Here is a 12,208-nt window from a genome sequence, read left to right on the forward strand (position 1 = left end):
GGCTGGAATGGATGCATTACCCGATAGTTCAGGCTCCAGAGGGATTGTACTAGAAGTGTTTTTATAATGATCCTTTACTTTACTGTTTGAACGGTCTAAACCTTTTACTAAAAAGTAAGGGATCATAATGCAAACTGAACCATGTCAAAATATGTTCTAGTGTTGCTATTATATTTTTCTTTTGAAGTTGGGATTAGTGGGGAGAGCTGGGGGGGGGGGACAACAACTTCTTTGGGGCTTCCCATTCAACTGGAAGAGGGCTGGCATACAGCAATAAGCCCTCATTTGCAATAATCTATGAATTTTTCTCCTTATTTTAAACTTTCTCCCAAATAACCCAATCCAGTGATTCCAGTGACAGTAATCAGTGGCAGCTCATGTACAAAAGCTTCTTCCAGAACCTTACTATTATGGGTCCTAATTCTGACTACTAGATGGTGTTACCATTACACTCTGTACTCCGTTGAGTAGCCTGGCCTTGCTGAGTCTTGTTTAGAGATGCTGACTGCCGCACTGGTGCATGCCCTTAAGAGGGTATGGAGGGAGAGAGGTTGGACATTTGGGATGGTGTTATAAAGGAGAGGAGTCTTGAACTGCCTCTTGGGGAAAAGGGAGCATAAATGTGAGATTAGGTCTTACATTTGATGATATTTGAAATTCACCTAAGGCATCCATGAACAAAAGTTATTCTGCCCAAAGTTTGATGTGAGAGGTATATATTAATATGATCATACCTTCCTTGTTTATCTCTTGGTTGATTCATAATTCGGGATTTGATTACATCTGCAGGTGTTCCCAGAATGGCAGCAATTAGACCAGAACATAAACTATTAATAAAAAAAGCAGACGTTTTTTATTAATATAACCAAATTCTTATTTACATCGATTCCCAATTAGTGACAAGTACTACAAACAGGAGAATGTCCTAAGTTACACTCGGAGGTGGTCAATAGAGGAACAAGAGCAGGAAACAACTGGGATTGAGTGGGAGAATAGGGGTGGTGGGGAAGGGCTGGCTCAATCCATGGACCAGGTGAGGCTTTGGCACAAGGTGCTAGTGATAAAGGGCGCTAAAATCCCAATCCCTTCTACCTTCAAGCTTCTAGAGAGATAAATGCTGGACTGGGCACCTTTTATCATTGGTGCCTTACCTGGTCCAGCAGGAAGGGGAGATACCGAATCACAAGTGGGGGAGGGGAAGAGAGAGATACCAGACTGCAGGGAGAGGAGGGATATCAATGCAAAAGTTGAAACCATAGTCTTTTAAACTGACACCAGGGAAGGGGGACAGAGCAGGGAATTATGGATGGGAGAGATGAAGAGGGAATTTCAAGAGAATAGTGAGGACCTGGCAATTGGTATGTACAAGTGCGGATGCATAGATGAGTTGGGAGAATGAATGAGAGTGTGAAAATGAGGAGTAAAAGAAATAGATGAAATGTGGTATTATCTTGGTTAGAAGCTAAATAAATATATTTATAGTGCTTATGGCGCAAAAGATATTCATGCTTAGGTATAAAGTGCGTCTCTTGCAGGAATATCAGTTCTGTTTTCAAGTGCAGCACTTCCTTAAATAATAAGCTATGTTTCTTGTACAATCCCATTTTATTCCGGGACCACTGGGTTATTTCTCTCTACCCACCAGGACTTTGTAGAAAGCCTCAGAATTTCAGAGACTTAAACTCCTCCCCCTCATGCCTCATCATTGTGCCAGTATCCCAAGTCCTCAGTCTTCCTTCCTACAAGCCAGCTGTAGCTGTCTATCCGGTACAAACTAGAGGTAGGAGCATCCAAAGTGAAAAGAACTTCAGCGACGACGCTCAACTTCAGGAAAGGGGACTAGGAAGCTATGAGAGCAGTGGTGAAAAAGAAACTCAAAAATCGCTCAAAATGGATGGAAACCGTAGAGAAAGCATGGTCCATATTCAAGGACACGGTGCTGGAAGCACAAAACCTGTACATTCCCAGGTTTAGGAAAGGGTGCAAAAAAAATCGAACAAAAGACCCGGTATGGATAACGACAAAAGTAAAGAGGGCGATAAGAGATAAAAGAAAATCATTCCGAAAATGGAAAAAGGACCAAACCGAGGAAAACCGGAAAGAACACAAAAATTACCAGAAAGAATGTCACCGAGTGGTTAGGAAAGCAAAGAGAGAATACGAGGAGAAGCTGGCTGAGAAATCCAGAGACTTCAAATCGTTCTTCAGATACGTCAAGGGGAAACAACCGGCGAGGGAGGAAGTTGGACCGTTGGATGATGGAGACAGAAAGGAGGTGGTAAAAGAGGAAAAAGAGGTAGCCGACAGGTTAAACAAGTTCTTCTCGTCGGTCTTCACGAGCGAGGACACATCGAATGTACCAGAACCAGAAGAGATCATAAGTGGAGATCAAGAGGAAAAACTGGTGCATATAGAGATAAGTTGTACAACTAGCAATTTATTAAGGTCAAAACAAAATAATTAATAAATATATGAAAAAATATGTTTTGTAAAATCTAGTTATTAGTAGGGAAACATCCAGGTCATGTATACCAAAAACAAAGCTGACAACACATAAACCAAAAATTGAAACGGAGAAAAAATAAACCTCAATTGAGGGAGGTTGGGACTACACAAGTACCCAACCATCCACACATCATCACGGGTTTATAAAAAAACTCCGTAAACATATATATGAGTAACTGCTTCACTCGTTTCCAATCATACAAAATCTTATTTTAGTCACTTTTTTTCTTCTTTTTTTCTCCAAAGTCTTTTTTGTGTATAAACGTCAGTGTATAGTAATACAGGCCAGAATCCCAAACTTAACTGAATTAATTAGCAAGGGCTACAGCTTAATTGCATTAGTGTAAGAGTTCTTAAAGGTATGGAGCACACAGTCAAAAATAATACAGAAAAAATACACTCATCTGAAAACAGGCTTTTCACCAAAGGCTTCCAACTCATACTCCCGACAGAAAAGACTTTCTGTTTCGCCCGACAAGGGCTACTTCAGGGGAAAAAAGCCATCTTCTGCTGTCTCCATGCTTCTTACAATTTGTTGATAGCAAAGCCGACTCCTCTCAAGCAGGTACTGGGACTGTGAGACGCGCCCGGCTCGAACAAAAAACGAACCGGGCGTCATGACGTCATCCACTACGTGATGCGTGATATGGTTTATGGTCACAGACCTTGTGGCCATTGCTCAAATTGTGATATAATGATGACTATTTCGAGATTCATTAATCCAACTGATGGCAGAAGTTTTGGTTTATATCATTCGTCTTCATGTCAGTCCACAAACATAGTTTATGTTATTCAATGCCCATGTGATTTACTTTATATCGGCCAAACATCACGCACGTTAACTGTTAGAATCACAGAACATAAGAGCTGTTTGAATACTAGAAAATTAACAGCTCCTATAGTTGCTCATTGTACACAATTGGGTCATAAGTTTGAAAATTTAAAATGTTGGGTAATTGAGAAATTGCCCCCTACCCAGAGAAGAGGTGACAGTAGAAGAGTGTTATGGCAGAAGGAACAACAGTGGATCAATCGTTTGCAAACTTTGGAGCCGTTGGGCTTGAATACCACTTATGAATGGCAACCATTCTTTTGAATTCCACTTATGAATGGTAGCCATTCTCCTGAAATCTCTCTGGAGTTATGAACTTTCTTTGAAGGTTTTATTTTATGACCATTTGGAAGTTTAATAGTAGTGCTTGTGTTTAGCCTATCACGCATCACGTAGTGGATGACGTCATGACGCCCGGTTCGTTTTTTGTTCGAGCCGGGCGCGTCTCACAGTCCCAGTACCTGCTTGAGAGGAGTCGGCTTTGCTATCAACAAATTGTAAGAAGCATGGAGACAGCAGAAGATGGCTTTTTTCCCCTGAAGTAGCCCTTGTCGGGCGAAACAGAAAGTCTTTTCTGTCGGGAGTATGAGTTGGAAGCCTTTGGTGAAAAGCCTGTTTCAGATGAGTGTATTTTTTCTGTATTATTTTTGACTGTGCGCTCCATACCTTTAAGAACTCTTACACTAATGCAATTAAGCTGTAGCCCTTGCTAATTAATTCAGTTAAGTTTGGGATTCTGGCCTGTATTACTATACACTGACGTTTATACACAAAAAAGACTTTGGAGAAAAAAAGAAGAAAAAAAGTGACTAAAATAAGATTTTGTATGAATGGAAACGAGTGAAGCAGTTACTCATATATATGTTTACGGAGTTTTTTTATAAACCCATGATGATGTGTGGATGGTTGGGTACTTGTGTAGTCCCAACCTCCCTCAATTGAGGTTTATTTTTTCTCCGCTTCAATTTTTGGTTTATGTGTTGTCAGCTTTGTTTTTGGTATACATGACCTGGATGTTTCCCTACTAATAACTAGATTTTACAAAACATATTTTTTCATATATGCATATAGAGATAAGCCATGAGGAGGTCCTCAAACAGATAGACAGACTAAAAAGCGACAAATCACCGGGCCCGGACGGAATCCACCCAAGGGTTCTAAAAGAGCTAAGGAACGAAATAGCGGAAACTCTCTGACAAATTTGCAACTTGTCCTTGAAAACTGGGGAGATCCCGGAGGACTGGAAAATAGCAAATATCACACCTATCTTTAAAAAGGGATCGAGGGGTGACCCGGGGAACTACAGGCCAGTAAGCCTGACTTCAGTCCCAGGCAAGATGATGGAGGCACTAATAAAGGACACCATCTGCGAACACATAGAAAAAAATGGACAACTAAAAGTGAGCCAGCACGGCTTCTGCAAGGGAAGATCGTGCCAAACGAACCTACTGCACTTTTTTGAAGGGATAAACAGCCAGATGGACAAAGAAGAACCCATAGACATCATCTATCTTGACTTCCAAAAGGCCTTTGACACGGTGCCCCATGAGCGGCTTCTTAGGAAGCTGTGGAGCCACGGGGTGGAAGGGGACGTACACAGATGGATTAAACACTGGTTGGCAGACAGAAAGCAACGGGTCGGAGTGAAGGGACACTACTCGGACTGGCGGAAGGTCACGAGCGGTGTTCCCCAGGGGTCGGTGCTCGGACCGCTGTTGTTCAATGTATTCATAAACGACCTAGAAGCAGGGACGAAGTGTGAAGTTATAAAATTTGCGGATGACACCAAACTCTGCAGCAGGGTTTGAACCATGGAAGAATGTGAAGCCCTACAAAGGGACCTAAACAAACTGGAGGAGTGGGCAAGCAAATGGCAAATGCGCTTTAATATAGAGAAATGCAAGGTCATGCATTTAGGAAAAAAAACCCCGATGTTCAGCTACAAAATGGGGGGGTCAGTGCTAGGAGATAGTAATCTTGAAAAAGACTTGGGTGTACTGGTAGATACTACAATGAAACCAACGGCACAATGTGCAGCGGCCTCCAAGAAAGCAAACAGAATGTTGGGTATTATTAAGAAGGGCATTACGACCAGGAAGAAGGAAGTCATCATGCCGCTGTATCGTGCGATGATTCGTCCGCATCTGGAGTACTGTGTCCAGTATTGGTCACCGTACCTCAAGAAGGACATGGCGATACATGAAAGGGTCCAGAGAAGAGCGACGAAAATGATAACAGGTATGGAAAACCTTTCATACACAGACAGGTTGGGAAGGCTGGGGCTCTTCTCCCTTGAAAAGAGGAGACTCAGAGGAGACATGATAGAGACTTTCAAGATCATGAAGGGCATAGAGAGGGTGGAAAGGGACAGATTCTTCAGATTATTGGGAACCACAAGCACCAGGGGGCACTCAGAGAAGCTGAAAGGGGACAATTTTAGAACCAATGCTAGGAAGTTCTTCTTTACACAGATGGTGGTGGACACCTGGAATGCGCTTCCGGAGGTTGTGATAGGACAGAGTACACTACGGGGGTTCAAGGAAGGTTTGGATAAATTCCTGAACGATAGGGGGATTGAAGGATACAAATAGGGGTAAAGATAGGTTTTAGACAGAGTATAGATAGAAGGATAAAAGGGATTAGAGAAGGATCACATTACAGGTCATGGGCCTGATGGGCCGCCGCGGGTGCGGACTGCTGGGCACGATGGACCTCGTGTCTGACCCAGCGGAGGCAACTTCTTATGTTCTTATGTTTTCTGCTCAGTACCTTCAGGTTCTGGAGACTATGGTGGCAATGCTCTGCTTTCGCGCTAGAATCCCCAGCGGGACCCGATACGTGCACCCCTGCCCTGGACGGCTAAGGTGCGGAATAGTCTCGGCGAGAGGGAGAATTAGAAGGGCTTGAGCATGTACAGATGCATGCTCAAAGCCGGCAGAGGCAGGAAGATCTTCAAGCGGCACTGGCACGTCCTGTGGGCTGCGTGCCGGTGCCAGACCGGGGGGATGAGTTAAAGTTGGTCGGGCGGGGGGAGCCTGTTCTCGTGGGGGGGGTGCTGATTCAAGTGGGGGGGCCTTTGCGAGCGGGGGGAGCAATGCCAGTTCTCGTGCCGGTGCCAGACGGGGGGTGCCGATTCGAGCGGGGGGGGGCCTTTGCGAGGGGGGGGGGAGCAATGCCGGTTCTCGTGCCGGTGTCAGACGGGGTGAGTTAAAATTGGTTGGGGGGTTCCGATTCGAGCGGGGGGTGCGATGCCGGTTGCTCGCAAATCGAGTCAACACTCGGTTTGCGAAACAAGTTTTACGAGAACGTTTTGCTCATCTTGCAAAACACTGGCAAACCGGGTTACTCGCAAACCGAGGTTTGACTGTAATTGGTATTGCACATACAATAATACCATACCAACAAATAATGAAGAAGCCAGGCCCCCCAACCAAAATCACCAAATGCATGGCACGACATTGCCTCTTATGCATAGCTTGTTTTAACTACATCAAGACAATAGGATTAACAGTGATAAATTGTAAACAAACATATTCTGACACATCAATAAGTGTAATGTAGGAACTGACAAAATAATATTGTGTGATGCTGCCTTCTTCTCATAACATTGAACAAGTTGGTGCAGCAGTTGATGCAGGAGTTGGTACAGCATTTGGCTTTGATTGGCCTCAAAGCATCACTGTTAGCTCCTGTTGAAGCAGCTCTTGCAGTTGATCCTAATTGGTAGGTTGCAGTACCATGGATGGTACCGATAGTACAGAGTGTCACAGCGTTGGTGACAACGATGTCAAGGCATGCCTCAGAGATGATACTTCCTGTAATGATGGAAAGCAAAATTGCTGTTGACATTATTTGGCATGCATCGACTTACTTTAGGCTAAAGATGCCGGTATTGTTTGCGAGGTGAGGCAGGGGAATCCTTCTTAGCTTGTTTTCTTGATGGTGTCAGCATCAGTACTGAGGCAGCTGACACCGAATGTTGCAGTGATTATGGTGCTGAGGACATCGGTGATGAATCTTGAAGTCCAAAAAGTATCTCTTGTTGCAGACGTCGAGCCTTCAAAGAATGATTTTGTAACTTTGACATTGACAAGAGTCTACCCGGTACTCAGGACCAAGGCACTGAAGACACCAATTGTGTGGATCAGTGACCGATATGGTCCTATTGCACCGAGCATGCAACAACCAGAGTGGAATTGTCCAAAAGAGAATGATGTGCACTAAAAAATTGTCCTTCAATCAACTGGTGAAATGACAGTCTTTATTGTTCAAACATCAAATTGACAAATTGACTCGACATGCACATGTTTCGGCCAACAGGCCTGCCTCAGGAGTCTTAAAAGTCACTAATGATGATATACGAGGTATACTGGCACTCGAATGAATCTGACCAGAAATCAATCAGAGAAGAGTGTCATACCACAAGGAAAACGAATGCTGTCTGCTGGCACAACGCCTATAGTTCTATTGCACCGAGAACATCTCTTGAAGCTGGTAGGCGGCTCCCACATTGAGGGGAAAAACTGCTGATGCAAAATCAAAGGAATCAATTTTTCTTCTGATGGTCAAGTAAATTTGCGACCGGAAGAGAGTCGAAGCTGCCGGCTGGAAAACCAGCTGAAGGAGGGCTGAAAGCCCGAAAATAAAAAAGTAAAAACTTTTGAACATAAAATAATATCAAAGAAAAGAAGATTATTGAAGAAAATTGATACGGGAAGGCCCAAAAAGAAAACAATAGCGCAACTGGAGAGGCTCCAACATACGTTTTCTTAGCTCCGTGGAAAACTTAAGGACTGATGGTCCTGCAAGCCTACATCGGGAGAGAACACACTCGTGCATATGCGGTATGGACATATTGAAACTTCTAGGATGTTAAAGTGGCAGTACACTTTTGCACTGTCCATACCATGCTCTGTGGATTACGTCACTCATCTGTGAGAATATGCTGCCTGCTTGTCCTGGGATAACTGTATCTAGTCTGAGCTTTTATGTTGATGTAAACATGTGTGAAAATGTTACCCATGATACTGTACCTTGCTATGCTGTGACACAGAATACCGTCCTGGAGATGCATGTTCAAAAGTAAAAAGTGTTTTGCTGAATCGTATGTAGTCAAATCTGAGAAAACAATTATACAAAGAAAAGTTAAGTTTACTGATAAAATATCATCCAGTTGTTTTTTTAAATTCAGCCTTATATAATAATATTAGATGGCACCGAAAATTGAAATTTAGAGTATAAGCCCCCTTTATAAAATAACTTCCTGGAGAAATGATCAAGTTCTGGAAAAATATTTATGTGCTTGACACTATGCTAATTTTCATAATGATATAGGATTTTTCTGTAACAACAAGAAAAAGCAAGAGAAAAAGCACAGCAAGCTAAAAGTCAACTATTCCTTTAGGCCAGGGGTAGGTAATTACGGTCCTCGAGAGCCGGAGCAAGGTCAGGTTTTCAGGATATCCAAAATAAATATGCACGAGATAGATTTGCATCTCAAGGAGGCAGTGCATGCAGATCCATCTCATACACATACATTGTGGACATCCTGAAAACCTGACCTGGCTCCGGCTCTCAAGGACCGGAATTGCCTACCCCTGCTTTAGGCCATCAGAAATTAAAGGAAAATAAAATTTCAAAGTTGATTTAAAATTTGATATATCAAGGTGGGTTACATTTAAAATTAGCATGTAGCCTGACACATAGCCAAACATTTATTAACAACTAGCTTTATAGCCCGTTACATTAACGGGTGCTAGAATATATGTGTGTCTGTCTTTATTTCTTTCTCTCTCTGTCTCCTTAGCCGCTTTTTTCTGTCCATTCTCCCTTATTTTTACCTCCCCTGTGTCCACCACCACCCCTTCACTGCTCCCCTTATCCAGCAGTAAGCCTCCCTTCATTTTCCCCCGTGTCCATCATCACCTCTTCCTGCTCCCTCTGTCCAGCAGTAGGCCTCCCTTCATTTCCCCCTGTCCATCAGCACCTCTTCCTGCTCCCCCTGTCCAGCAGTAGTCCTCCCTTCATTTTCCCCCTGTCCATCAGCACCTCTTCCTGCTCCCCCTGTCCAACAATAGGCCTCCCTTCATTCCCCCCCTGTCCATCATCACCTCTTTCTGCTCCCTCTGTCCAGCAATAGGCCTCCCTTCATTTCCCCCCCCCTGTCCATAAGCACTCCTTCCTGCTCCCCCGTCCACGGGAGTTAGTACAGGGCCGGTGTCTGCCATTCTCCCCAGAGTCCTTGCGCCACTCCCCTTCCCTTCCCACGGACCTGACTACCTACCTGGCGATTCAAGCAGCGTGTATAGCAGTCTTCACACGCTGCTTCGGGTCCTTCTACTGCCCTGATTTACTCTGGCATGTCCCTGATGACATCATCAGAGACGCGGCAGAGCAAATCAGGGAAGTAGAAGGGCCCGAAGCAGCGTGTGAAGAGTGCTGCACACGCTGTCGGGTCCGCGGGAAGGGGGGGTGAGCGGAAAAGGACTCGAACTCCTGTGGTCTGTCGCGGAGGGTGGCCAGGCTCCATTTCAGCCGCAGGGAAGGCTCACTGCCCCAGCTCCTTACCCGTCCGCAGGCCGGGCCAGGCCTCCCGCGCTTTCTCAGCGGCCCGGCTCGCTCGTTTGTTGTTTTTTTTTTTTGTTTACCTGGCCACTCCGCTTCCTGCATTCGCTGCTCTCCGTCAGTGAAGCAATAAGCGCGCATGCGCACTTGTCTTGCCACATCCCGACAGAAAAGGGATCAGGGAACACGCGAGGCAAGTGCGCATGCGCAGCTAGCATTTTATTATTTAAGATACACACAACAAATTAACTTACTGGAAACAAGAGGGTAGATGGGGAGAACTACAATATTGAATAGAAAAGAAACAATTAAAGCAAGAACAATAGGTAGGATATTATATTAAAAAAACAAAACAAAGAAAACAAACAAATAAAAGCCATGGAGCTAAAATAAACAAATCTTATTACTACTAGAAATTATTTTAGCTCATGCAGGACTAAACATTTTTGAGTTTAGGGGAACAAATTTACCTCCTAAGTTTACCAGAGCAGCTCTTTGCACATTTGGCACCCAGCCGGCCCACAGTCCACGTACTCCACCTTCAGATAAAATCATCATAAATGCATGATGAACACCCCGTATGCTGAAAAGACAAACAAAAAACTCTCTTAACTAAAGGCTGGACAAATATTTACTATTCGACTAAGTAAGGGGTCATACACAGCAGTTTAGAATGTCCTTTTGTAACCCAAGAAAATCCAAGAGACACGAAAAAATTATACCAGCTGACACTTGCACATGGAGCACGTGTTGTCGGGGTAGCTGCTGGCTTGGCTTGGGAGCTGAGAGGTCATGCGCATGCTTCTACAGGATGGTGGCCGGCTTGAAACAGGAGCTGGGAGGCGCTGGCAGACGGCAGAGAGGGCAGCTGCATGGGGAACCTGAGGGAAGGAAGTCACCCCGCTTAAGGGGCTGCGGCACCCACACCCACAGGCAGGTACCCACTCCTGAGCCACCATTGCAAATTTTGGTTGTGGAACGAATCGCCCGAGTTTGCATTATGGCCTATGGGGAACTTTGCTTTGATATACGAGTGCTTTGGCTTACGAGCATGCTTCTGGAACGAATTATGCTTGTAAACCAAGGTACCACTGTACTTGACATAGAGGGGCAGCTGCTATATGGATAAGTGTCCTCTCCCTGAATTTACAGTGGCACTAGTGGATAACACTGCTGAAAATTCTTACAGACTACTCTAGCAGTATTCTGAGTGCTGGAGCAGAGTAAGAGTGAAGCATGAGTGTTTTGCCTAACTTGTGGATAGCAGGCAATATTCAGCTGCTATCCATACAGCTATACATCTGTATAGCATAAGGCTGGCCTACATTAAGGAGCTCATTTTCAAAAGAGAAAAACATTCAAAAAGTGGCATAAAGGGGCAGATAAACGTTTATCTTGCCACACTCTTCCTATTCATTATTTTCTGGACAGATATCTATTCTTTTGATCTGTAATTCATCTAAATCTCAAGGGGGCGTGTTAGCGGTGTGGTGTGGGCAGAGCTACAGCAGGCTTATGAGCTTGACGTTTCTCTGCCATAATCGAACATTTAAGAATATGTCCAGGGCACAAGTTAGATGTTTGGGGCTAGACCTGTTTTAATAAGGAATAAGTGCCAAAAAGTTGCTCTAACTGACCAGATGACCACTAGAGGGATGTATGCATGGCCCCCCACACTCCCCCATTGGTCACTGACTCCCTCCCACCCACCCCGAAAGATGTAAACGAAACAGTACATACCTGCCTGTATGACAGCTTCAGATGTTATGACTAGTCCTAGTACAGCAGCATGCAGGTTCCTGTAGTGGCCTGGAAGGCAGTGTAGTCAACCACAGATATGGTGACTCAGGTCCATATGCTACTCTAACCATTACACTTATGGTGGAATCTGTGAGCCTTCCAAACTCCACCCAAATCCCACATGTAAGGTGTCATTTGCAGGCACAAAGGCTATTTATATGGTGTAGTTGGAAACAATAGGTTTTGGGTGAGTTTTGGAGGGCTCAAACAAAAAATCTGAAAAATTATATATAAACAACTCTAGATCCTTTACTAAAACCACTATGGGAAGGTGAATATAATTTTACTGACCACCTTACATTCATTTATTTATTGAACTGCTTTTGGTTTTGGAAGGCACATCATACATTATACACCATGTACATAGGATCTTTTACGTGAATTTCACTATAATATACCTTGTGGTGCCCCATTGCTCTGCTGGGATGTCTGTGTGGCCAGTCTAGTACAAATGCTGGCCCCCTCCTACATACCAATGGCTTGTTTTGTGCATTTGCATTTGGATGT

The 12,208-nt window shown here is 44.2% G+C and overlaps 1 protein-coding gene across 2 annotated transcripts in view; it reads right to left on the bottom strand.

Moving 5' to 3' along the window:
• SLC25A27 (solute carrier family 25 member 27) overlaps nt 1-12,208 on the bottom strand; it is a 126,054-nt gene that overhangs the window by 22,177 nt on the left and 91,669 nt on the right. For both annotated transcript variants that reach the window (XR_004538638.1, XM_033935595.1), the window contains exons 5-7: nt 10,372-10,484; nt 8,371-8,455; nt 735-827 (exon numbers count right to left, since the gene is read on the bottom strand). Coding sequence is in view for 1 of the 2 variants with exons in the window: in XM_033935595.1 (XP_033791486.1) it covers nt 735-827; nt 8,371-8,455; nt 10,372-10,484 (291 nt within the window). In the remaining variant the exon portion in view is untranslated. The remainder of the gene's footprint in view (nt 1-734; nt 828-8,370; nt 8,456-10,371; nt 10,485-12,208) is intronic.

The sequence above is a fragment of the Geotrypetes seraphini genome, chromosome 3 (assembly GCF_902459505.1).
Source record: "Geotrypetes seraphini chromosome 3, aGeoSer1.1, whole genome shotgun sequence".
NCBI lineage: Eukaryota > Metazoa > Chordata > Amphibia > Gymnophiona > Dermophiidae > Geotrypetes > Geotrypetes seraphini.